At 48.6% G+C, this 26,024-nt stretch overlaps 6 protein-coding genes across 6 annotated transcripts; 3 read left to right on the forward strand and 3 right to left on the reverse strand.

The window, feature by feature from the left end:
* Positions 1 to 4: 4 nt before the first annotated feature.
* On the reverse strand, positions 5 to 1,130 carry sidJ (putative siderophore biosynthesis lipase/esterase; the record flags this gene model as incomplete). The annotated part of the gene is made up of 2 exons (XM_032058962.1): positions 5 to 1,012; positions 1,077 to 1,130. The coding sequence occupies 2 exons, from the start codon at positions 1,128 to 1,130 to the stop codon at positions 5 to 7; spliced, it is 1,062 nt and encodes a 353-aa protein (XP_031917395.1).
* Positions 1,131 to 3,986: 2,856 nt separating this feature from the next.
* BDV38DRAFT_279235 (GNAT family N-acetyltransferase) lies at positions 3,987 to 5,411 on the reverse strand (the record flags this gene model as incomplete). The annotated part of the gene is made up of 2 exons (XM_032058963.1): positions 3,987 to 4,358; positions 4,428 to 5,411. 2 exons carry the CDS (start codon positions 5,409 to 5,411, stop codon positions 3,987 to 3,989), a joined length of 1,356 nt encoding a protein of 451 aa, XP_031917396.1.
* A 360-nt stretch (positions 5,412 to 5,771) lies between these two features.
* Positions 5,772 to 6,656, forward strand: sidH (enoyl-CoA hydratase/isomerase family protein; the record flags this gene model as incomplete). The annotated part of the gene is made up of 2 exons (XM_032058964.1): positions 5,772 to 6,000; positions 6,070 to 6,656. 2 exons carry the CDS (start codon positions 5,772 to 5,774, stop codon positions 6,654 to 6,656), a joined length of 816 nt encoding a protein of 271 aa, XP_031917397.1.
* A 1,407-nt stretch (positions 6,657 to 8,063) lies between these two features.
* Positions 8,064 to 14,496, forward strand: sidD (nonribosomal peptide synthase SidD; the record flags this gene model as incomplete). Its single annotated transcript, XM_032058965.1, has 3 exons — positions 8,064 to 8,510; positions 8,564 to 14,366; positions 14,426 to 14,496. 3 exons carry the CDS (start codon positions 8,064 to 8,066, stop codon positions 14,494 to 14,496), a joined length of 6,321 nt encoding a protein of 2,106 aa, XP_031917398.1.
* A 766-nt stretch (positions 14,497 to 15,262) lies between these two features.
* On the reverse strand, positions 15,263 to 19,246 carry BDV38DRAFT_296852 (ABC transporter ATP-binding protein; the record flags this gene model as incomplete). The annotated part of the gene is made up of 1 exon (XM_032063018.1): positions 15,263 to 19,246. The coding sequence occupies one exon, from the start codon at positions 19,244 to 19,246 to the stop codon at positions 15,263 to 15,265; it is 3,984 nt and encodes a 1,327-aa protein (XP_031917399.1).
* A 736-nt stretch (positions 19,247 to 19,982) lies between these two features.
* mirD (putative MFS siderophore iron transporter) lies at positions 19,983 to 22,498 on the forward strand. The gene is made up of 4 exons (XM_032053615.1): positions 19,983 to 20,480; positions 20,537 to 20,807; positions 20,859 to 21,201; positions 21,250 to 22,498. Exons 1-4 carry the CDS (start codon positions 20,248 to 20,250, stop codon positions 22,176 to 22,178), a joined length of 1,776 nt encoding a protein of 591 aa, XP_031917400.1. The 5' UTR covers positions 19,983 to 20,247; the 3' UTR covers positions 22,179 to 22,498.
* The last annotated feature ends 3,526 nt before the right edge of the window (positions 22,499 to 26,024 follow it).

Genomic DNA, 26,024 nt, shown 5'->3' on the forward strand with positions numbered 1-26,024 from the left:
ATTTTCACGCCTTTTCAGCACCACGCAAGTATCCCATGACCTTCTCAACCAGGAACTTCCTCGGCTCTGCCTGATCGTCATTACTCAAAGCATGAGAAGCATTCGGAATAACAGCACTATGCTCCTGATCCCAGATGGGGTCCTCCCCATCACGATCCGTCACCTTCCTCCACTTCTCCAACAACTGCTCCTTATCAACCCAATCCGGAACCGACTGATCCGCCCCTGAGAACAAAACCATAAGCTTGTGCTTTAGCAGTCCTCCCTGCTTAATCATCCCAAAGGTCTTCGCCAACTGCTCCTCACTCAGATCCGAACTAAACATATCATCCTCCCCAGGAGAATCGGGACTATCAGGACTAACAAGACTCAAAAGTCTCCGACAGCTAAGGGGCGTGTTGGGCGGATACCCCATGGTGCCGGTCAAGTTAATAGGTAGCAAAGTATCAAATCCGCTATCCTTATCTTTCGCAGCACCCTCTCTGGCCAGAGCCACAACCTTGTCATAAATCTCCCGGACCTCGCTGGGCGACTTGCCCCCAATACCCCATTTAAGCACCCACTTGATCGCCTCCCGATCAGAGACAGGAGCCTGCATAATCGCACCGTCAAGGGCCATGCGCTTAATATGCTCCAGCGTCGGGTCGAACGCGGGAGTAGTGATATGCGGGTTGGGCCGGGAGAGGTAGTGCACCACGCACTGACTACCCGTCGAATGGCCCATGAGGACGATCTTTCCGTTGCCGAATTTCTCGGTCTTGTAGTCTTTAATGTAGTTTAGACATTGGGCTATTTCGTTCGTGTCGCGGTCCAGATGGCCGAGACCCCATGATTGGTAGGAGGACGTGAGGTTCAGGGTGAAGAGAGACCATTCTGTGGGTTGAAGGGCATGTGCGAGGTCTGCCATATACGAGGTTGTTGCGAGGCCATCGCCTAGACCGCCAACGAAGAGGAGACTGTGTGGTTTTCTGACGGTGGAGGTTGTGTATTCGAATGTGACGAGGGTTTCGGTCTGGCATTCATCATCATCAAGTCAGTTATATTCAATATATGTGTTCGGCGAGGGGGAAGCTCACATAATGATGCAGGATACCGGGAAGACCGCCCTTTGGCCAGAATTTGGAGTACATCTTGAACAGCTAACTAGATACACGAGATCTCGATGTCACGTTTTTGCTTGGCTGATCGAACTCTTGTCAAACTAGCGAGTAGTAGTTCGTGTGTTTGTGGCTTTCGAGAACTAGGATTCAGTCAAGAAGTTCGTTGCAACAGTCCGTTTTCTGCAGGAGAGTAGAATTGCCGAGATCGGATTCATGTGCCTTTGGCGTTTTTCGTCGGCGTTGGGATGCGGTGGATATCTTCATGATGAGGGTGGTTCGACTGGAAACGACGGACCCACCTGTGAGTGGTTTGGTACGGGCTGCGAGGATAATTATCGGAACCGAAGCGACCCATTGACCCAGCGTAGCAGACTCCGGACACGAGGTCCAGGTTTGTGAATGAAAAGAGAAAAGACAAATAACCTTGGCATATTATCTGGTATCACAGACGTAATCGATTTATTACATACTGTAAGATGTATTTCGGAGAATATTATGCACTAGTAACCCTCAAGTGGAGCACAAACTTTCACCAAATACTGAAATTGAGGACCGGATACTGTACGGAGCACAGGTACGCGAAGAAACTAGATCAGATTAGATATTCTGGTGGAAGTCGGGATCTGATTAGATCACCCTTCGGTCAAAATCCCAATTCGGGCTATAGACCTAAAGTCCATAGCAACAATGAGCTCGGCTTTTGCGACGCTGCTTGGCATTGTCGAACAAATATCGAATTCGCCACTTGAAAGAGGAGTATTTCTTCCGCAGGACTGACACGTTGTTTTGCTGCCGACTGCCAGGACCCGGGTTGTAGATAGCAGACAATAATACCATGAGTGGAAACATGTGCTCAATCATTCGTATATGCAACCTACATGCACACCAGTCTAGAATGGATTTTATGGATCCCAACTCGATGTATGTTATCAGCGGCAGGTTCCGACTCGTCAACGAAACTGGATCACCCATATATTCGCATCCTGCATGAATTACCCCTCATTATTGTGCATCGGGAAAGCTGACGGGTCGCCAGACTGTTAGCCTATGTTTCCATCTTAATGCAAAGATACAACTTGGAGCGACATTACATATTCTACTGGTTTAAGTACTTACTGAGGTCGTTGGGCACCGAACTTACTATGTACCGGATAGAGGCAATGTGAAAATATATTTGCATTAACCCCACCTAGGAAGTTGATGATTCGCTCCATCCCCCCACCAGGAAGCTGCACATGGCATTCAATGTAGGGAACGTGCATGAAGATCCATTGTGCTCCGGTCTAGTGCCACATTGAAAACTCAAACCTGCATATTAAAAGTTGTAGCCTTGTTCAAGCCAAGCAGTAACATAGACGAGTCACGACAGGTTTGCGTGAATATTTCATGATACTAAAACTCCTCCAATTGTCATAAAGAACAAGCGAGCCAAGATCATAGCCAAAGCTTGTAGCAGCCACTCGTGATTCCTGGGCTTCTAAATCTCGAAGTCTGGGCGCATTCACTTTGAAAAGCTAGCACACCTACATGAGTCTGGTTTTGCGAGGGTGGGGACGAAGCAAAGAAACACGACGTGGTGATAATGTATTTTACCGTACTGTATGTACTATTAAGTACTTCAAGATACGCGGTAAGCTTGGTAATTTTTGAAACCCACCAACGACTTGGCAAACAGTAACATCGCTAGTCTCATACTAACGATTCCTTCATTAGGGCTCAGTAATATCCCCTACCACGGTCTCTCCTTCGGTACATAGACTCCTTACCTAATAATGAGGTGAGCGAATTTTATAAGATCAAACTAGCCCACCACAACAGGCAACAACCCCAGTCACAAAAGTAACCCAAGAATAAAAACCCGGTCCACAACGAATTCCTCCGACTAAATCACGGATCAGATAAGTTCTACCCCCAATACCCACCATACCGAACCGAAACAGGATGCGGGAAAATGCAATTGTGGTCGGAAAGTCCCGCTCGTCAATCATTGACTCGATGAGGGAATAAAAACCGGAATGAAGGTATGTGGGTAACTGGGGTCAAGCGTTTTTACTAGAGCAGTCTAGAGGCTCGGCGAGAGAAATCTGTTTCATCGAGTCGGACGTCGATGCTCCATTGGTATTAGCTTATCTGATAAAATTAAATTATCTGATTAGATTGATAGGCTGCGTCAATGTTCCGATTGGTGGTCTTGGCGGGTGTAACCTTCGCTTTCGTTTTAGGTTTTTCATCTCGTTTTTTATTTTTTCTTTTCTCTCGCAAGCGATCGGGAATTAGTTCGCTTCCGCTCGTAATTCCTACTATAGCAGGGTAACTTTACTCTGGTATCGATGCTCGATCATCGACATTGACCCTTGGCCCACCTTATACCCGTTGGTAAGCAAGGTGTTGTCTCCAGCCCTATCCAAAACAGTAACTGATTTACAATATTTGCACTGGAAGCTAGCTGCCTTTTTCGAATGACAAAAGCCGAGTGTAACGGGATTCTAGGGATTTGTATAACGAAAAATTCTGACTCCCGCTTAACGATCGACTAGTTCCTGGGCGAGACGATACTTCCTACCTTGGCGTATCCGGCTAGAATATAATCGGATCTTTCCGCCAATATTCGTGAGGGGTTCAACTCTCTAACCGATTATCAGTCGATTTTTCCCTATCTCGTTTTGCCGAACTGCAGTGTAGATCCTTGCTGTTGCGCCTGGTTATTGTCACCATAGATTTAGTACACTGGCATAATGCCTACAACATCCTTTCAATTTTACAACAATGGACCAAAACATATACCAAAATGACACAGTAGCATGAGAAAGCATTCCATAGCACATATTTACATATCACCAATTTATACAAGACTCAACTCATCGCTTTTCCAAAAGAAATCAAAAGCTAAAGTTTTGCGTCAAAAGCCATCCGATCCGAGCTCTCCAACGGTCTCTCCCGTCCATCCCAGAAAAGCGGGCACAATTGGAACCACTTCTCACGACTGCAATGCACATGGACAGAACGCTTATGACCAAGGTCAACGTATTTCTGAATCGTCAAACCTTGCGCATTCTCGTAAGACAGAACAGTCGTATTTGTCGCCTTCGGCTCGCCGACCACAGCCTGCGTGCGCGGCTCATCGAGGAAAATGTAGTGGATTACGCTACCCCACCAGGCGTTTACGCGGTATGCGCCGCGGACACTGCTTTCGCCGACGAGGGAGTGGCGACCGCGGTCGTAGTCGGCTGCGTCGTAGTGGGCGCCGTAGTGATCTTCCTGTTTAAGGGGTTAGAATTCAGTATACTATAATTGAGGGGAAATGTATGGTGGATGATGTAGACGCACCTTAGCCCAGTAAACTTCGAAGTATGCGAACTTGAAATCGTCGAACCGGCCGAATAAGCAGAGGACGTGTTTATCTTCGTGTAGGCGGCGCAGGTACTCGCGGTGCTCCTCTAGGGTACCGGTCTCGTTCCAGCCCTTAGCGACGCGCGGGTCGTTTTGCCATTTGTTGAATAGCCGGAGGTGCTCCTCGTCCTGCCAGTCGACTGCCATGAGGGAGAAATGCTTATCCAGATGCGGGATATAGCGACTGTAGACCAAGGATCCCGGGGTGGGCTTTGTAGGGCGAATAGGATGACGGGCGTAAATACGTTCTTCGGGGAACTTCATCGAGAACTCGTAGTTCTGCGCGAGGGCTGGATATTGACTGACAGACTTCCGGAGGAGGCCGTGGATGTCCTGGTCAACAGCCCAGATGGGTCGGGGACCGAGTGGTGAGGCGGCACCTTGCCAGAAGGCGGAGCGGAGAAGGACGAGGGTGTTGACGTCGGAGGATTTGTTTTCATTGCCGAATGGGACTCGGCGAGAGGGAAAGGGGACTGTCAGGCCGGTGCGGATGCATTCATCGCGAATGATCTCGCTGCCGCATCCGATCAGATCTAGGCGTAGGATCTCATATTGTGGGTGGGTTAGAAAGGTTGCGTGGATGATGTTCCAGATCTGGCCGAGAGTTGGTGCCTCTGGGCTTGTCCATTGGAATGAGATTCCTGGCGCTCGACAGGTTCGTGCCCAGGGACTGTTGTCATTGTCGGGGATTTCCTTGGCGGATTCGTCCCAGGAAACATCTGTGTAGGTGAGGGAATTGTTGTGCAGTGGTTCCGGCAGTTGCTGGCCAAGCGAAGAGTCATGCAATTGGAGTTGAAGCACTCGCGGTGTGGATTCGGAGACAATATGAATTTTGTAACTAGTGAGGTATGGGTGAGGAAGTTTTACCCAAGGATATGATGGTTTGCCCTTGGGCGTAGACTCTGCGAGGGATAAGCTCATTTTTACGGGAATCTGAAGGTTGCTCTGGGTTATATCTGAGCAATTGAGCATTTGGACTGAGGACAGCGACTTTCAAAGCGCAAGGATCTCGGCCTAGTATATATAAGACATTGGGGAGAGATAGCTCCGAGGTCCAGAGACGGTTAAGTGGAGAAAGTCTACACTTTACGGACAACCGAGCACCAAGAAACCCGAAAATTTGGCTAGAATCGTGCATTGGTCCATGTGAAGCTGGCCAAGACATTATTTCTTTACTATATCGGGTTCTTTTACTTAAAACGTGGTAAAGCCACTCGCCACGAACCCTCCGTACTTCCTCTTCCCCGCCCCGAGTTATCTTCGCTTATAGATTAATACACTATGTCAACAGGCATCCAGCATCCAGCAGTCCAAGGCTGCCTGGTCTCATTTCCTGCTCCAAACATTCTCCTCCTCACCCTGAACCGTCCAAAGCAACGCAATTCCATACCGCTCGCCACGAGCGCTGAGATACAGCGACTATGGGAATGGTTCGATCAGGAGCCTACTCTCCAGGTGGCAATAATAACAGGAACTGGAGAGTCCTTTTGCGCCGGAGCTGATCTCAAAGGTACCAATTGTCCTTACACTTCGGCTCGAGTTTCTTGTTGTAGGCCGTTCATCTCACATCATCCTACAGAATGGAACGAACTTAATGCGCGAGGTGAAACGAACGAAATGACAGCACCCGGACTGGCCGGGCTCCCTCGCCGGCGAGGAGGAAAGCCAATTATCGCCGCCGTCAATGGATACTGTCTCGGAGGCGGATTTGAGATGATAGTTAATTGCGATATTGTCGTCGCCAGTGAGCGAGCTACTTTCGGGCTGCCCGAAGTACAACGAGGAATTGCTGCTGTTGCAGGCTCTCTGCCTCGGTTGGTTCGGGTGCTGGGCAAACAACGAGCCGCGGAGATTGCGTTAAGTGGTCTGACTTTCCCTGCATCGCAACTAGAGCGTTGGGGGTTGGTAAATCGCGTGGTGGAGCATGGTCAGCTAGTAGCCACAGCAGTGGAGATAGCAAGTGCCATCGCGAAGAATAGTCCGGACAGCATCCGCGTTACGATGGAGGGTCTCCATTACGCGTGGGAGATTGCCAGTGTGGAAGAAGGCAGTACCGCCTTGGTAGACCGGTGGTATCCTAAGCTCATGGCTGGGGAAAATTTCCACGAGGGCGTGAGAGCATTTGTGGAGAAACGGAAACCGAAGTGGAGGGCTTCTAACTTGTAATCTATGTATAGTAAGTACTAAGGATTGAAATGGTGATTGATAGGGAATCTCTCGCCTAAGTTGTTTCGAGCAAAATAGGATCAATACAGCCAAGACCGCTACCAAGACCGCAATAAATTAATTAATTATACTAAGAATCCACTAAGTCGGGCGAGATTTCTTGTATCAATCAGTTGATTAGCACGCTATGATAGTATTCCCGTAGAGGACTTGGCGGTTCCTCCAAAATTCCTCTTTACTATCCTTCTCTTGACATTCTTCCTCAAGATGTTTCGTTATTCTCAATGGGTTCAAGATCTTGCAGAGATCATCTCTATATTTAACATGACAAGGCTATCGCCGTTGATCCGGCTCCCTACAGAGTACTGATCAGCTATACGACCTTATCTTGGCATCTTGTGTGCTTAACCATACGGAGGCTATGGTCAATTGTATCCTAGAATTCTTTACAGGATACTAGGGTATTTTCAGTGGGTCGACCCACGGTTTTTTGGGTAATAGGTTCTGTAATAGTTGTATTTTTGCGTCTTGGCCCCCATAAAAGCCGAGTTCTCAGAAAAAAAAAAAAAAAAAAAAAAAAAAAAAAAAAAAAAAAAAAAAAAAAAAAAGGGAGAAAAAGTCAAAGGAGAAAAGAAGAGGGAAGGCGGAACGCAAAAACCCTCTTGAGAAAGTCCATTGCTCTTGGTATTTTCTACAAGATGATATGCAAGAACCACATTACCTCAATGTGGCTTTTACCAGCGTAGAATAACGCAGGCTTCCAGCGGCTATGACGGGTGGTATGATCAGGTGATGCGGGCACCCCTAATCCCCCATGCCAGTGTCAGAACTTTCGTTCCGTCACAATCCTGCGAATGGAACCTGTGGATAGAAAGAAATAGAAACTGAGAATAAAATCCCGTAACTTATTTGCTGTCTTCTGTATTCAGGCTAAACATACCATACATACCTACCATTTTTCGTACTGTATAAAGCGTACTGTACAAGCGTACTATACCTGAACAGCATTGGGGCCCAACACCTCTTCCACTGCGCAATTATGGGTCCCATCCGTTCATCGGACACACGAGTACGGAGTGCATACACATACTCTGTTCTACTTGCTTCCAAGAGACATGTGGGCATCTAATGAGCCCACAGCCCCCTATCATGGCGATCTCGGTCAGACTATGTAGAGTACCTGCAGGTACGGAGTTATTCAAGTTACTTTCCGGCTCGTCCGCCTGTGGAGGACAAGGCTAGCACAACCTTGGTTGCTTAGTTATATAACTTGCGCCTTACCACTTCAGTGTGGTCCGGCTAGTCCAAAGCTCCAGTAAATTGAACGGCCAGCCGAGGTCCAACCCCTCCCTCTACCCTTATACCCCGCCAAGATTTCGAGTCCAGGTAGGCTGGATTGCCGGGAGAATGGCTATACAGGTTGATGGTACACACGATCAAAGCCAGCACAGGAATGAATCCGTTGACGTATCGTCTGGGGATCAGGCTGATGGCGACGGTTTCACATCTTTTGAGGTCGCTGGCCTTACAGCTGACGAGCGCGCCACTCCCACTGGCATGAGGGAGGAAATTTTGCTTTTATCATGGCTTATCGTGCTTTTGCGAACCCGCGAAGGGGGTCAGATCCAATATGACTGGGCGTACAAAGGTCGTGAACATGAGCCAGGAAAAGCATGTCTGTCGATGGGAGAACTGGTGACAGGATTGCAAGATAGTGTCGCACAGGCTACGGCAGCAATTTCTCAACATATCAAGACCGTCGTATCGAGTGAGGGTGCCACTATGTCCAGCCCCGCCTCACTCCTGCTAAGCACTGGCTCTCTGTCACAAAAATCGGAAGATGTGAAAGATGAAGTAAGTGACGAAGTTTACATCGGATATCATGTAACTGACCGGTACGTGGAAAGGGTGCAATTCACCTCGAGACATGCTTCGAGAATGGCCGACTCGCGATCCGCCCAGCCTGGCGCTCCGAAACGATGCTAGAATTCACAGTAACACAACACGTGAAGTCGCTGGTCGACACCATCAAGATGTGCCTGTCGAATCCCGATGCGTCCATTGAAGCCTGCCTTCGGCCAACTGCGAGTGATTTGGATGCGATATGGGGATGGAATCACGAGCTCCCTCCTTCATACAACTTCTGCATGCACGATGTAGTTTCCGAACAGTCTCATAGATTCCCGGACAAGGCCGCAATCTCATCATGGGATGGCGAGTTGACGTATGGCCAAATCGAACAATATTCCACGTTTGTGGCAGGCTCATTGAAGAAAATGGGTGTGGAGGTACATGATTTCATACCGGTTTGCTTTGAGAAATCAAGGTGGACAATCGTCGCTGTACTTGCGGTGATGAAAGCAGGAGGGACTTTGGTGATGATGGACCCAACCCTTCCGCTGGCTCGTCTTCAGAATATGGCGAAGCAAGTCGGTGCAAAGGCAATGATATCGTCCCGCAACCAGCATGAGTTGGCAACAACTATCATGCCAGATGGAAAGCACACCGTTGTGGAAGCAGACGCCTTCGCACACTTATCATATTCGGAACCCCTTCCACAGTTACCGGCAGTCCCGTCATCTGCCCTAATGTACATAATCTTCACTTCTGGAAGCACGGGCACGCCCAAAGGAGTCAAGATCTCGCACGAAACATATACAAGCAGTGCGTTCCCACGAGCAAAGGCTGTCGGTTATACGGAGGAGTCCAGGGTTCTCGATTTTGCATCCTACGCTTTCGATGTCAGTATCGACAGCATGCTTTTGACTTTAGCAAACGGCGGTTGTCTTTGCATTCCCTCTGATGAGGATCGACTGAACGATATTAATGAAGTGATACGAAGAATGAAAATCAACTATGCAGGTATAACTCCTTCTGTGGCCCGAATCCTAGAGCCTGATGTAATAGCATCGCTGAGTGCTCTGGGTCTCGGAGGAGAGGCGGCGGCGGCGACGGATGTGACGCGCTGGGGCCAAGACACTAGGATTGTGATAGGTTACGGTCCCTGTGAATGCACAATCGGATGTACGGTGAACAGCGATACTGCCACTGGTAGAGACTATATCTCTATTGGGACAGGAAACGGAGCAGCCATCTGGGTTGCCGACCCTAATGACCACAATGTGCTAATGCCAGTCGGCGCAGTGGGCGAGCTACTTGTTGAGGGCCCGATTGTAGGACAGGGCTATTTGAATGATCCTGACAAAACCGCAGCCGCTTTCATCCACGACCCAACCTGGCTTGTCGCTGGCCACAATGGTTACGCTGGCCGTTCGGGACGTCTGTACAAGACTGGAGACCTTGGAAAATATGATCCGGATGGTTCTGGGGGCATTGTCTTTGCTGGGCGAAAAGACACGCAGGTCAAACTGCGTGGACAACGTGTCGAGCTGGGTGAAATCGAGAGCCAGCTTAATACCCGACTAACTGCAGATATCACTGTGATTGCAGAAGTGATTAAGCCTCAGTCTTCTGGCGGCCAGCCCACGTTGGTGGCGTTCCTTGCGTCCCAATCCACGAAGAAGAACGGGGATACTGAACTAAAGTCGGCAGAACTATCCGATAGCCTACGCAAAACGCTGTCAAAAGCTGATGCAGAGATCACAAAGGTTTTGCCGCGTTATATGGTGCCAAATGCATATATCCCGGTCAATTACATTCCTGTTTTAATTTCGGGAAAGACGGACCGCAAACGGCTCCGTGAATTTGGTGCCACAGTAGACTTACAACAGCTGGATCAAGGCACAAACAACGGGCCTACACGGGAGTTAACAGATCTTGAGCAAAAGTTGCGCCAGGGTTGGGGCCAAGTATTGAAGCTAGATCCCCAAGGTATTCGACCTGACGACAATTTCTTCGCACTGGGTGGTGACTCCCTGGCGGCCATGAGACTTGTGTCTGTGTGCAGAGCCGACGGCCTCGATCTCAGTGTCACCGGCACTTTTGGCAACCCTACACTTTCAGCGATGGCCAGCGTCGTGACTATTGTCGATTCGAATGTAAAGACAGATACACCGGCATTTTCAATGATTACCCAGGCTGTTGATAGCGCCTGTCTGGAAGCATCCGAAGCCTGCAGATCAGATCCTGCTGCTGTCGAAGATATCTACCCTTGTACTCCCACGCAAGAGTCGCTTTTCACCTTCTCACTTAAGTCAGTCAAGCCATATATCGCCCAGAGAGTCGCACGCATTCCCTCGCATATCAGTTCCGATGCATGGAGAAAGGCATGGGGTGACGTTGTCACAGTAAGCCCCATTTTGCGCACTCGCGTGGCCCAACTGCAGGAGCGTGGCCTTCAGCAAGTCGTGCTAAAGGAAACTATCTCCTGGAGGTCTTCGACCAATCTTGTACAGTACCTAGAGGATGATCGGAACGAGCGAATGAATCTTGGAGACAGTTTAGCCCGATACGCCATAGTTAGCGATCCACGGACTGAGACGAGATACATGGTCTGGACGATTCATCACGTGGTCTACGACGGGTGGTCGGAGCCAGTAATACTTAAGAATGTCAGTGACGCCTTGCAAGGCCAGCCGATTGAAACCCAGGCACAAATCAGAGACTTCGTCAAATGGGTGCGCGATACCGATGAAGTTGCTATGCAGGAATTCTGGCGACGGGAATTAAATGGTGCGGTCGGACCTCAGTTTCCTCGATTGCCCACGAGAGACTACTTGCCAGTACCGGATGCTATGGTCGAACGTCAGATACCACTCGAGACAGGTGCCGGTTGGCCTTTCACACTGGCAACACTTATTCGGGGTGCCTGGGCCCTGGTGGCGTCACAGTACACAGGGAGCGACGATGTTGTGTTCGGCGAAACACTCACTGGGCGAGACATTTCGTTGCCCGGAGTGGAAAGCATTGTGGGCCCACTGATTGCAACGGTGCCTATCCGCGTACGTGTCCCTCGAACAAGCTCCGTCGAATCTTATCTGCGGGCTGTGCAGCAAAGCGTTGTGGCCCGCACGCCGTATCAGCATATGGGGATGCAAAACATTCGGAAGGTCAGCCAAGACGCGCAACATGCATGTGAAGCTGGTACAGGCTTGGTTATCCAGCCAGAGCCGGAGTATGTAGGCAGCGAACTCGGTTTTGAGCTCGGAGACGTCGTACGTGAAGCGCTGCATTTCAACCCATATCCCCTTATGTTAGGCTGTGGTATACGAAAGGGTGGTTTCAGAATATGTGCAAATTTCGATAGCTCCCTGGTGGAGATCCCACAGATGGAACGAATCCTCGCGCAGCTCGAAATGGCTTGCTTGCAATTGACGAAAGGCCTCACTAAAAGGATCGATGAAATATCCTGCCTGCCTGAGGCGGAACTGGATCAGATCTGGCAATGGAACCAAGTTGCCCCGTTGTCCTTGGACGAATCATCAGGAAGGCTTCGAGCAAATGGGATCAAGCAAGGATCCGTTTACCCTCCTACGGTGGTTCCCTGGGTGTGCGACCCACGGAACCCATCGTTGCTATCACCAATCGGCTGTGTTGGTGAGCTCTGGCTCGAAGGCGCTTTCCTTTCAGGCGATACCATTGAATCCCCCTCCTGGCTCTTGGCCGGCAGCTCTAATTTTAAAGGCCGGACGGGAAGAGTGCAGCCGACCGGAGACATGGTTAATTTACAAGAGGATAGAAACTTAGTCTTTGTTGGTCGAAAGGAGAATGTTGTGCCAGTTCAAGGGCATGCGGTGGATATCGCTGATGTCGAGTCTCACTTTTCAAAATATCTTCCACCAAACGTTCGTGCTGCGGCTGCTGTCTTCCAACCATCTTCAGATGAGGCCCACTCTGTGATAGAACAAGAGCTGGCCATTTTCATAGAGCAACAGCCTTCTGAGGAAGATAGTGTTGAGCTCCTATCGGCGAAGTATGACATCACTTGTGAGGTTTCGGACACGCAAACCCTCTCGACGTCTGTTCGTGCCACAATTCCCGCTAGCCTTACAGTTGCACTGAAGCGACTCAGCAAATTCATGCAAGACTCCCTTCCATCATACATGGTCCCCTCTGCCTACGTCGTTCTTGACAAATTGCCCACTGAGATGGATGAAGTCAGCCACAGTCTGCTCAAGAAGCTAGCCGCCAATATTCCTAAACACGTACTCATTCAGCTTCGTGAAGGCTTCCAGCAGGCGTGGACGAAGAACTTAGGGCAAACTAATATGACCCTTCCAGAGAATACCCTGCGGTCCGCCTGGGCAAAGATACTAGGGATCAGTCCCGAAAAGATTGATGTCGACGATAACTTCTTCCGCCTAGGTGGTGATTCCGTTCTAGCCATGAAGCTAGTCTCAAGCCTTCGTGTGCAGGGGCACAGTTTGTCAGTGGCCGACATCTTCCAACACATGCGTCTTGGTGATGCAGCTAAGGTCTTGAAACTGGGCCAGGTATCGCGACAGAATGCCCAGCCTTACAAGGCTTTCTCGACTCTTGGCCGTTTGGATGTAGAGCAGTTCTTGTCCGAAATTGTCCGCCCGAAACTTGCTGATGTTACATGGTCTATCCAAGACGTATCTCCGGTGACAGACTCCCAAGCACTCGACGTCAGAGCTACCATCCAAGGACCACGCACCTCGATACAATATACTATGTTGTACCTGGACAAGAAAATCGATCGAGAGCAATTATTCCGCGCCTGCAACGACCTGGTCAAGACTCATGATATTCTGCGCACTGTCTTCATCGAACACGAATCTACCTTCTACCAGATTGTCTTGAATGAAATGGACATCACTGTAGCCACGCACCAAGCTGATAAGGATCTTGAGCAGTACATCAAGGATCTTTGCAAATCATACACGGAATCCGACTTCCACCTCGGATCGTCCTTCTTCAAGTTGCTCCATGTCGAGGACAACAATGGTCAAGAATGCCTCATTCTAGGTCTTTCCCACGCCCAGTACGACGGAATGTCTCTGCCTAGGCTGCTACAAGATCTGGAAACTTTGTACACTGGCGGAAAGATTGTCGACTTCGAGCCGTTTTCAGCATACATTGCACGGATTTCCGACGAGAGTGTCCAAACCAAAGCAATCAACTATTGGCGGGACCTTCTGGACGGGTCATCCCTGTCTGTTCTTGAAGGGACGTCAGTACAGCCTACGGACAAGGCCATATTCCAAACCAAGCCCGTCGATGTCTCCCAGCCTCTCGACCTCGAAGAGATCACGACGGCGAATTTGCTCACCGCAGCTTGGGCACTGGTGCTAGCACGCCGTCTCCAAAAGTCAGATGTGACATTTGGTGGAGTGACTTCAGGCCGAAATATCGACCTCGCCAATGTGGAAAATGTTATGGGTCCCTGCTACCAATTAACCCCGGTCAGAGTCGCGTTCCAGTCACAGTGGACTGCGATGGATCTACTGCGATTTGTTCAGAGGCAAAGCGCCGAATCTGCGGCTCATGACTTCCTCGGATTTAATAAGATCTCCAAACAATGCACGCAGTGGTCATCGGAAGCAACCTGTTTCGACTCCCTCGTCCATCATCAGGACTGGGATGATTTTGACACCATGCCTTTCGCGGGGGGAACTTGCAAGGTTGATATTCTGATCCCTGACGGGGATGCCCCTTATCCTTTGAAGGTTGTTTCATTTGTACGCGGTGGGCAATTGAATGTTGGAGTTGCTGGAAGCGAAAGGGATGCAGCATTCGTGGACGCAGCCCTTGAAGAGTTGGCTGCAACGGTCAAGGAACTGGCGACGCGTCGGTCGGAGCACGTGTTGCTTGACGGTCACATGTTCTAGGCCTGAGATCGGTCAAAGTCGCCGACACTTTTCTTAACATTGGTTCATGGATAACGATTTCATTACTTCTTTTCGTGTATTTCCCGTAGGAGTCGATCCGCTTGTTATATCCTACTAGTATATCATTAGAAATGTCAAGTACAGTTCTTAAGCAAATGTTCTTGCACCTCCCGCTGTTTCCTCTAGAGTTACAAAGTACGGGACTTTCTGTTATGAAGTCATTTTGGACAAACCTGGGTATTAAGGGTCTGTTGGAGGGAAATATTGTGGCATAAATACACATTGCTGACTGGAAGTTCAATCGTAGTTATTATCGTTGTCGTTTACTTACTATAGAAGTGTGAAGGTATGCCTAGTTGAAAGGATATATTTTCAACGGAGCCCTAAGATCCGTGTGCTCGTGTATTAAATATTGTACATACTTTGATCTACTACCCTGGAAAGTTTTGGATAATTCAAATATTCGGAACTTATACTACATCCTCAATAATTGCAATAAGAATTGTCTAGATTAACTCTCTCTCTCTCTCTCTCTCTCTCTGTGTGTGTGTGTGTTTTCCTGTTAATTGGCTGGTGATTGAGCTGTGAAGCAAAACGGCTTTAATCGCTGAGAACATTTTACTACTGCCAAGTTATGAAGGATAGCATCTAGATCGTACCATTTACTTCTTGTCTTGCTAAATATAAGAAACACAATGTGAAATATTATCATATATAGATTAAGAAAAGACATACTGCTATTATAAATATGTAGAAAGTCTATCAGGGGAATATAATTAACTAAAACAGTCTCGGCAGATACGTAATCAAAATGTTCCAAAAGTCGCAATATAGGTTGATCTGGCGCGGCCATGATCACGTGGCCACCGTTTGATGCATGACGTTCGCTCTATAGCTGTCCGACCTTTCGAGTAGCTCATCGTGCGATCCGCGATCAATGCATTTACCCCCCTCAATCAAGAAGATGACATCTGCTGCTCTAATGGTATGAAGACGATGGGCGATGGCAATGACAGTAATGCCCTTTGCGGCCTTTTCGAGCCCGTCTTGTAGTAGCTTCTCCGATTCAGCGTCCAAAGCGCTGGTCGATTCATCGAGAATCAGGAGCTTAGGCTTCCGAACAAGGGCCCGAGCAATAGACAATCTCTGCTTCTGACCTCCCGAGAACTGGCTACCATTAGGTCCGCAAAGAGTCTTGTAGCCCTCTGGCAGCCCTTCGATAACGTCGTGGATATTGGCAAGCTTGCATGCCTCCTTGATTTCCTCGATAGTCGCTTCATGCCCTGGCCTAGCACCAAGCCCGATGTTGAATTCGATACTGCCTTCGAAAAGCACGCTTTCTTGCGGTACCAGAGCGATCGAGTCGCGAAAGTCAACACCCCGGTGCTTGGTAACGTCGACGCCATCAATCACGATGGATCCGGTTTCGGGCGTGTACAACCGCTCAACCAGCGAAATAATAGTTGACTTACCAGCACCGCTTGGCCCAACAAGGGCACAGAATTGTCCGGGGCGAATGTCGACGTCCAAACCGTTTAGAACCTTTATGTCCGGCCGAGCGGGGTATGCGAAATGGATATTGCGAAGCTGCACGCTTGAGGCCTGGTTGTTGCCAGACACGTATGTCGACTTTGTTTCGGGAGTCTCAATGTCTTTTTCCTCGGAGGAAGATATAGCAGGTGAACGGGATGGTATGCGCCCTTGCATTTTGTCCGAGCCGATCTCGATCAGCCCCAAGATTCTTGCCATCGCCGCTCGGGCGGCGGAAAGCTCCGGTGCAAGGGCAAACATCTGACTCCAGAGCAGTGCGCTCACCAGGAGCGAGAATACTACAATCAGGAACTGTGTCTGGGTGTAGTTGCCATTGATGATTTGTTTGGAACCCCACCAATAGGCCAACGCATTGACGCAATTGCCAAGGAAGTAAGTCATTGCCTGCCAGAGACTTGCATGAAGAGTGACTTGGAAGGTTTCCTTGCGTGGTCCTTTTAGGGATCGTCTGTAAGTTCTCAGGGTTTCTTCTTCAAGAGAAAGGGACGCAATTGTCTTGATCGACGTGACTGCCTCTACACCAATATCGACTGACTTGGTGTATGCGTTCTCGTGGCGTTCCTCGAATTTGCCAAGTACGTGAAGCTCCATAAGACCGGCTCCAAGCAAAAGTGGTACCAGAGCTAGGCAAACTAAAGCGATTCTCCAAGCGATAATGTGGGTCAAAATGATTGCTGCAATAAGGTTGACAGTAATAGAGAACAAAGTTCCAATGACGGAGCCGCTCAGTCCCGCCAAGGCGTTGCCGTCTCGAGTAATGTAGGAGAGGAGCAAGGCAGGCGATCGGCCGTTAGATTGATGCCACTGAAGATCTTGCTCAAATAGTGAGCGGAATGACAAGACTCTAACTGTATAGACGATCTTCTCTGATACCCAACCAAACCCGGTCCAACTGACCAGGTTCGCGAAAAATTCGATAATGGCAAGTACAAAGAACATAAGTCCGAAAAAGTTTCCAGCGCTCCGAATATAGCTTTCACTGTGACAAGGATTCAGGCTTCCGACGGTGTTTCCGAATATCACGGCTTCACCAGAGAAGGCACCGCCGACAATGCTGGATCCGAGAAGGGCGAGGAAAATGAAAAGTAGATGTGGCCTCAGTGTTGGCGCATATCCTCGCAACAACGCCCACATAGATTTCTTGGGGGTCTCAGGCTCTTCTTCTTCTTCAGCAGATTCGGCAGGTTCGGGGACTGGGGCTGCACTCGCTGAGGCCTCTTTTTTCTCGGAGGTTCCTAGGCCATCGTTCGAGACACTACCTTCCTCGATACCAGCATCAGATAAAGAGCCCTGGTCAGATTTACTGGCATTGTCTGCGCTAGCTGTCTTTTCTTTCTTGCCGGAGGCGGATCCCAGAGTTTGCATATTCACCAGGTCAGCGTACGCTCCGTTCTTAGCCATCAATGTTGCATGATCTCCCTGTTCAACGATATGTCCCTTGTGCATAACGATGATATTATCGGCGCTGGTTATTGTAGACAGACGATGGGCAATTGTGATCATAGTTCTGCCACTGGCAATATTTGAGATGGCCCGCTGTATACGCTGCTCACTCCTTGAATCCAGAGACGCTGTGGCCTCATCCAATATAAGTACCGCAGGATCCTTGATGAGAGCCCTAGCAAGGGAGACTCGTTGTTTTTGACCGCCACTGATCAGTCGCCCACTCGAACCGACAAGCGTACCGTAACCATGCTGCAATGCATTGATGAAACCATCTGCATCAGCTAGCGTCGCAGCCTTCCGCACCAGGTTGACAATTTCAACAACTTCCGAGCTTCGCTTCTCTGCTGCAGCCATAAGATCCACACCTTCCCTGGCTTCCGCTGCCAGGTCTGTAAGGTCGGTACTAAGAAGTGTCGCCTTTAGATTAGCATGGCTGGGATTACTGGAATTGATCAGGCCATGTGCGATATTTTCCAAAAGTGACCGATCGAGCAGCGAGGGTTCCTGCTGCACCAAACTAAGGAAGCTTCTTAAATCACGGGTGTTGACCTCACGAAGGTCGTGGCCGTCAAACAGGACCTGGCCCTCTGTGGGATCGTACAGCCTCGTGACCAAGCCGGCAATAGTTGACTTGCCGCTTCCAGACAGTCCAACAAGGGCAGTGTGCTTGTTTGCAGGAATGGAAAGACTGATCTGGTCAAGGACCGTGATCTCAGGCCGGGAGGGATAAGTGAAGGAGACATTCTTAAGTTCAAAGCAACCTTCTGCCTGTGAGAGGCGAATACCTGATTCAGTGGTGGCATCGATTTGCGGCTGGCGATCGATGTCTGCGCGTAGCTTTTGGAACGAGGCAACAGCTGCCGTGAACAGGTGCAGGAATGGGGCAACCTGACTCAGAAGCAAGGTAGCCTCAACGAGGACGAAAATGACTGTAAATGTAGCACCAACGGTGGCACCAGCAGTGTCCGAGCCTACTGCATCCGCAACGCGTCTGCTACCTTGCCAGAATGCCAGACCATTCGCAGAATAGGCGATGAAATACAGAAATCCAGATTGTATACCTACGGCGGCAGCCTTCTTCAAGCCCTCCTGTTCTGAAGCCTTGAGCGCCTTGGAGAACTTATCTTCCAGCCGATAGCTTGCGCCGAAGGCCTGCACCACGACGGTATTGGAGAGTGCCTCGGAAGCGATTGATGCGGCGGAAGCGGAATAGTCCGACATACGCCCAGAGTATTTCTCGATATAATGACTTCCAATAAAGGACATCAGAAAATAGGCTGGAACCAATGAAATCAACATTGCTGCCAGCCTGTAGTCCTTGATGAAGGCAACAACATATGCCGTGATGAAAAAGGACAAGGTCGACAAGCATATCCCCACTTTCTCCGACGTGCCCGATCGAATCGCTTGGATATCACCATTAAGTCGAGATGCAAGTTCTCCCGGAGGTAGATCATCGAAGAATGATGGTTCCTGTCGAAGCAAGTTCTCTAGATACGTTTCCCGCAGTCTCTGCGCCAGCCGGGCGCCGTTCAAGCTCCAGCAGGAAAGATGCACATAAATCGCAACGAATTGAGCAATGGCCAGATACACGATGATCAGGATTTTGCCGTTAATGTCATGCTGGTAATCAGCATTGGAACCCGTCGATTCAGTTTCTTCACACGTTACGGCGTTGAAGTCGTCCAGCAGTTGACCGAACAGAATAGCGATTAGTGGGAAGGGGACACCGGACGCTGCTGAAGCTACTATGCCCAACAAAAGCCTGCCTATGTCGACTTTCGAAGGGTTGCCAGCCAACAGTAGACTGGGGTAGCCCACAAGCTTTTTGCCGAGCTTCATAGTGAGCTGGCGTGGACAATTTTCCTTGGCAACGTTTATGATCGTCGTTGTCGTGTACTTGGGTTGCTCGTTGGGGTCATTGATCTTTGGAGAGCTCGTTCGTCGACGAAGATGTAGGAGGGAGGAAATAGTTAAGTGGCCACGTAGAAAATGCACTCACACGTCAAAGAAATTGCATTTTAGTCCGAGGTCGCAAAGGAACAGTGATCACCGAGACAAGGTGATTTATTCCTGGTGATGCCTGAGGGCCTGAGGGGTGTCTTGTCAAGTGGGACCGGCGTATCGTTACGTAAGATTATCAGATTGATAAAAATTGTCAGAGAAAATTCCAACCACGGGTCAAAAGTCGGAGACATCCGGGATAGGAAATGAATCAACGACGCCGGTTTGGATCCACTCACTGTGTCGAGAACAAAAGGAAAAGAAAGAACTGAAAAATAAAAGATGAATTAATTTATCAATGATACGTAAGTCCGACCGTATCCTAACTTAACGGTGTTTATGGCCCAGGTATCAGTACAATACGGGCCCCCACAAGGCGTATCGTACGTATGGAATGTCATACGAGTCATGTAATACCCTAATGTATGTCTATTGACTAACGGATTACAGGATTGTATCGGCGATATTAAACAAGGCAATCGGGCGACTAGCTGTCTACGGAAAGTCTCGGTATCGGAAATTTTTGGTACAGCCGCCCTAGTAGCTAGAAAAAAGCTCTGCCAGCGTTTCCGCCCCCCTTTGCGTGCAAGGATATTGGCCAGTGGTTACGAATCTTTCCCACGCGGTCTTTGCCACAAACAATAGCTCCATCAAAGTGGATAAGGCATGGTCCGATCGTTCTCCGGTGTGGTCTGCTAGGTTTGCCTTAGTCGCGAAGAGATCCAACTTACAAAACGGCTCCTAGGAAGCTTGTCTCACGAAGATCTCACAACCTCTGTCTCAACCCGCGGCAATCTCTTTCTACCAGAGTGTAGTAGAGTACGTTCTCTACTCTCAACATGTTGAAGAAGTTCTTCGAGAAATCGGATGGCCCAACTGAGGCTAATCCGAACCCTCCGGAATATGGGACCAATGAAGATATTCATCCAGGCTCAAAACACCCAGAAGAAGTGGTCAACGATGATGTCTCAAGGGAAGATGTGCCTGATGATGCAGCTCAGGACGGTGTAGCACAAGCTGAAGCCATCACATTAACATGGAATAAATGGTCCCTGGGATCGGCCTATGTTCTGTGAGTTTTGAGCTCGACACCATTGAGAATACAGCAACTGATTCAGTGACAAACAGCATGTGGCTCTTGTACTTTGTGAATGCTTTTCAATCTTCGATCACTGGGAATCTATCAGCCTACGTGACTAGTGGATTTGAATCACACTCGCTGATCCCGACCATTAGTGTCGTCTCCAGCGTCATGTCAGCCGCAACTTATATGCCGCTTGCGAAAATTCTGAACCTGTGGGACCGCTCCATTGGATTCCTAGTCATGGTTCTGTTCTCCATCCTTGGCTTGGTATTGTCTGCAACATGCTCGAATATCGCAACGTACTGTGCAGCCCAGGTAGGCCAGTCTCTGATTTTCGCAGGCAACAAATGACTGACCACTCCGAAGGTTTTCTACAGTATCGGCTTTGCTGGTTTGATTTTCAGTATCGATGTTATCACCGCGGACACTTCATCGCTGCGCCATCGAGGACTTGCTTACGCATTTACTTCTTCTCCTTATATTATCACGGCATATGCAGGATCGGCTGCTTCTGAGCATTTCTACGAGTCAAACTGGCGATGGGCATACGGTTGTTTTGCCATTGTTCTGCCTGTTGTTGCCTTGCCGATGTTCTGTCTTCTTCGGTACAACCGCCACCTGGCAAAGAAGAACGGCCTTTTGAAACCAAGAGAGAAGAGCGGCAGGACGAAGATGCAGAGTATCATCCACTACATCATCGAGTTCGATCGTAAGTTTTCATACTCTGGCCAGGAAGGCCTTCAGCTAATGATTATAGTCCTGGGAACCTTCCTTCTCGCAGCCGGTCTCGTTCTTTTCCTCCTCCCTTTCACCATCGCCGGGTCTGCGGAAGATGACTGGGCATCTGCTCACATCATCGTTATGCTTGTTGTCGGTTTCGTTGTCTTGATCGCCTTCGGTCTTTCTGAGCGCTACCTCGCTCCAGTGCCCTTCCTCCCCTACGAGATCCTTCTCTCCAGAACGGTTTTGGGTGCTTGCCTTATCGACGTTACCTACCAAGTTGCATACTACTGCTGGTTCGACTACTTCACATCATACCTACAGGTTGTCTATGGCACCAGTATTGCAACTGCTGGATACATTAGCAGCATCTTTGACGTGGTTTCCGGAGTTTGGCTTTTCGTTGTCGGTTTCTTAATCATGAAAACGGGCCGTTTCCGGTGGCTGATCCAGGGCGCCGTGCCTCTTTATCTTCTTGGAGTGGGCCTGATGATTTACTTCCGCAACCCAAGCTGGTCAGTGGGCTACACGATTATGTGCCAGGTCTTCCTTGCCTTTGCCGGCGGTACGATGATTATTTGTCAACAGGTTGCCGTGCAGGCCGCTGCTGACCACAACCACGTCTCCTCGGCTCTTGCCTTCCTCAACTGCTTCGGTAACATCGGTGGTGCGATCGGTGGCAGTATCTCTGGTGCTATCTGGACTCACACCCTGCCTGACGCATTGAAACGTCTTCTGCCCGACTCTGTCAAGAGCGACTGGGAAACGATCTACGATGATCTTGACGTTCAACTGAGCTACGAAAGAGGCACACCCGAACGACAGGCAATTGCCCTTGCTTACGCTAGCTCGCAGAAGAATATGTTGATTGCTGGAACGGCTATCATGGCCCTGTCGCTTATCTGGATGTTCGTCCTGAGAGACATCAAGCTTACGAAGCAGCAATCCAAGGGTATTCTGTTCTAGATTATGCTTTGTGTTTGCCGACATCAGCAACAAAGCGATATACTCCCCATAAAAACAAATGCATGTTTGATGAGCATTTTTTTCGTACCGTGCATACGGACTACTGATTACTGAAAGATCCGGCTCTCTTGGAGGTTGAAGAGCGGATTATTTGAAATCTTCGGAATTATTCGTATAGGAGATACCAGTCTATCTAGCGGGCGAGGCGGTGGTAATTCCCAGCAGAGTTGAAGGGAATGAAGATATCCAAGGAGTACCGCCTATTAGTGATAGACATAGTTTAATGTAATACTGTGCGACGCCACTCATAGCTTTGATTATGTTCTCTCGCAGCCCTCTAATTGCTCCCAAGATCGGACATAAATCTCCAGCAATTACTATTAGGCTCCTAACGCATGTGGTATGCAGTACATGGTTTCTAGAAAACAGCAGAATAATGCTTCTCGTCTCCCCATTTGTACCTTGTTCTTATTTCCCGACAGCACTGCTGCCACACTCGTACCTGCATATTTGCGATGTACTCCAGAAGCCGATTCATCGCCAAGTCCCAATCTCCGATCAGCAGGGCTATCGAGCGCATGATTGATTGCCGTCGATATCGGTAATTGTTGGAAGGAGTGCATAGGGCCCACCATGATGGATTACGAGACCCAAGCTGGCGTATATACTCGGCGAAAATTAGTTCTTAATATACTGCTATAACTGCTTCGCTCACTGGCCCATCTTCGTTGGCGGCAAAATCGCTATATTGTCATCAAATCCTCTGTCTATGAACATTGTCATATCGACGTGGAATTCGAACCGGGTAAATCATTACTACAAGCGGAATGCGTTGCCGATTAGACAAGCAAACCAAGCAATCGAGGAACGGCGATGCCGAGATACTTAGTGTGGTGTCACGACTCTTAGCGCTACAATCTAACGAACAGAAATTACAGACCGAGAACCCATCGCACCCAAGACTTCTTAGTGACCGTTGGGAAAAGCTTCGGCTTTCGTGGAGCGTCATACAGAACGCATTCCGGTATACATGCCCAAGCTCAGCCTAAAAGGTCCATGAGGTCGACTAGCGTGCGATTGATAAACATCTGACTTGCACCACGTATATTAATTTATTCGGCTCAGTCTTCCTCGTGCGGTAAGGTGGCGGTCGGAAGCGATTGCTGTTAACCCTATCAGATGATCAGATAACTTTCATGGTTACATCCGCTTGAGCTGTACGACACGGTACGGAAAGGGACCCACCCGGTATTTTACGACGGGGCCATTCCCATTCTTAATCTTTCACGAGAATTCTTTTGCAAAAACATCAGTGGACCGACAATACTAGCGCTTTTTACAACGACACATGGATGCGCATGTCTCATTTTCCTTGGTACTAGTCTTGCGCCCTAAAGGAAATTATGTAACCTCCCTTGAGTTTTATTATATCCATAACGTTATGAATTGGCGTTTGTGGCCTTGGCCCACAGTTTTTTCTTCAGGCCTCACCCGGATGGTGACTTTACCGTTCTTTCATCTTATCAATCAGTTTCTAAAGAATGAAACCCCGACGGTTCCCCATTGAAGGATCCACTAGATGACGCAGTGGGCCTTCTTCACATGGGACGTTGCGGTCTGTGGCAGCCTGGCCGGCAGGTTTTTCAATGTCTCTTCCGTTGCAGATATTTGGTAATTATCTAGGAAAATCAATGCTGGTGTGGACGACAGATCATGGACAAAGGGTCAGAGATTCAAGTGAAATTGCCGGAGGTACACTGCAGTAGCTCTAGTTTCCGAACACCGGTTTCACATGGGGCACAAAAGGGTTACATATAACAGCATAGATATGTCACTGCTTACTCATTCCAGCGCCTATGGCTTTGCCACTACTATTCCAGCGGCTTTAGTTAGGGCCTTTAGTTGGTTGGACATTCTCTATGTGAACTAGAAGAAGTCATATCTTAACGATAGTATGAAAAAATAGATGAAATGGAGATATATGCTTCTAGAAATCGTAGGATTATTACTCTCCTGTCAGTGGTAGATAATTCCATACATTTCAGTTTTCCACCTCCAACAGACCGTCTTGACTGACACCAGAAATACCATCAATCTGCCTTGCCGTTGTACCTTTTGCTGTTAGACATTAATCAAACGAGACTTCTCTTAACAAGTGTTGTTTGTTATACGCAATAAAGGAGGCCACACTGGAAGATTCTGCGCATCAGATTAGCTGGTAGTAGTTCCTGGCCTTTGCATAAGATATCAACTAAGCCTGCCCGTTCGTTATTGCATTCGAAAGACCTTCAATTATCAAAAAACAGCGACTGTCTTTGGAGGCTGCTCAGTAGAGAACTGAACAAAATCTAGTTTGGTCATTAACAAGGCAGCATAATACTCACACGGATAAAACCGAACTATTTCATGTTGGAATCGCACAATACATTCCATGAACACTATGTGCTCATCTTAAAAGATATTCTGCAATTTGACGGATAATCTTTATTGACTAAGTTGTCACGATACCCGCAGTCATGTTGGCAACAGTAAGAAAGCTCTGCATCCCGTTTGGGACACCATGAGCTCACAAGCCAAGTTGTTAGATGCACCGCATGCCAGACTATGTTGGTTGTAATGAGTATCTTGACCGATGTTAGGGCACCGCCTCTTATCCGCGGGATAGTGACGTTTAGTAGTACCTATTGTCCATCGCACAGATCATAGGCGCCATTTTCTCCAAAGAGCAGTGTTTCGTCGTGTTCATTGCATATTTGAAAGATTATCAGCATAATATAGGCATGTACATAGTCCTCAAGCGGCTCAGGGTCAAGCTCCATCCCCGTAGGCTAGAAATTCCGGCTGTTGGAATAAAAGCTGGCCAGGCCAGCGCCCAAGCGTAAGGGATGACGGTAGGTCTTGTGCTTGCTTGCTCGCAAAACCAAAGATATTCCGCTTCTGGGCCTTCACACAGGCCTTCTGGAAATTATGAGTGGGGTGGATAATAAGACTTCAGGTTGGAAAGGGTATAGATAGTGCTACCAGCGGCGCCGGACAGTTTAGGGTGCATGGCCACATCTCTTACCATGTGCATATCGAATAGAAGCTACTGGTAGCCGCTGGGGAGTCGCTGCGCACAGTCAACACGTAGACCCAAGCGCATAGTCTCATTAGCCGTTCGAAAGGGGCTCAATGTGGTTGCAGCTTATCATCTAGCTCACGGGTTCTGCGCTCTCCTGCATTTGGATCGGCTCTATACCGTCCAAATTGAGGAAAAGCAAAGATTGTAATTTCTCTTAATAAGGTTGGATTCTTAGTAAACTACTTGTTATTTTATACAACAAGGTTTAGTTTTATTGCACAGAGATCCTACAATTATCTAGGCAAGGCCTCTACTACTATTTAGTATGTATTATAAAGCTCTTATTCTTGACTATCTAAGCTATCTAAACCTATGAAACTGTCTATTATAGGACCGCTTAAGCTGAAAGAACCATCATACCAGGCCTATCAGCAGCCAGACAGAACCCCCTATCCAACAGAAAATAAAGTGATTTATCATACTTTAGTGTCTCGACAGTAGACAGGGTAGCAGCAGACTGCAGATGTGTATAGTCGACGGCTGGCTTTCCAAGTAGGAAGCGACCGTGCAGTATTTCTCCATTTTTGATCATGTGCAGTGGAACCAACCGCCATCAGGCAAAGGCACAGGATCCAGGCAATGAAGGTCTTTGGTTCTTGGATATCCTGGTGGAGAAAAATGGAATTAGTGCGACAACAATGAGGGCATTATGCGTATTCGAATACTTCATTTGGCGATCGTTAATTGTAACTATTGGAAAGGTATATGAACATAAGTAAACAGAA

The sequence above is a fragment of the Aspergillus pseudotamarii genome (genome assembly GCF_009193445.1).
Source record: "Aspergillus pseudotamarii strain CBS 117625 unplaced genomic scaffold BDV38scaffold_8, whole genome shotgun sequence".
Taxonomy (NCBI): Eukaryota; Fungi; Ascomycota; class Eurotiomycetes; order Eurotiales; family Aspergillaceae; genus Aspergillus; species Aspergillus pseudotamarii.

Coding starts and splice junctions, on each gene's coding strand:
- mirD (XM_032053615.1), top strand. CDS start 20,248: ATGTTGAAGAAGTTCTTCGAGAAATCGGATGGCCCAACTGAGGCTAAT. Junction 20,481..20,536: donor CTGGGATCGGCCTATGTTCT/GTGAGTTTTGAG, acceptor AGTGACAAACAG/CATGTGGCTCTTGTACTTTG. Junction 20,808..20,858: donor CAACGTACTGTGCAGCCCAG/GTAGGCCAGTCT, acceptor ACCACTCCGAAG/GTTTTCTACAGTATCGGCTT.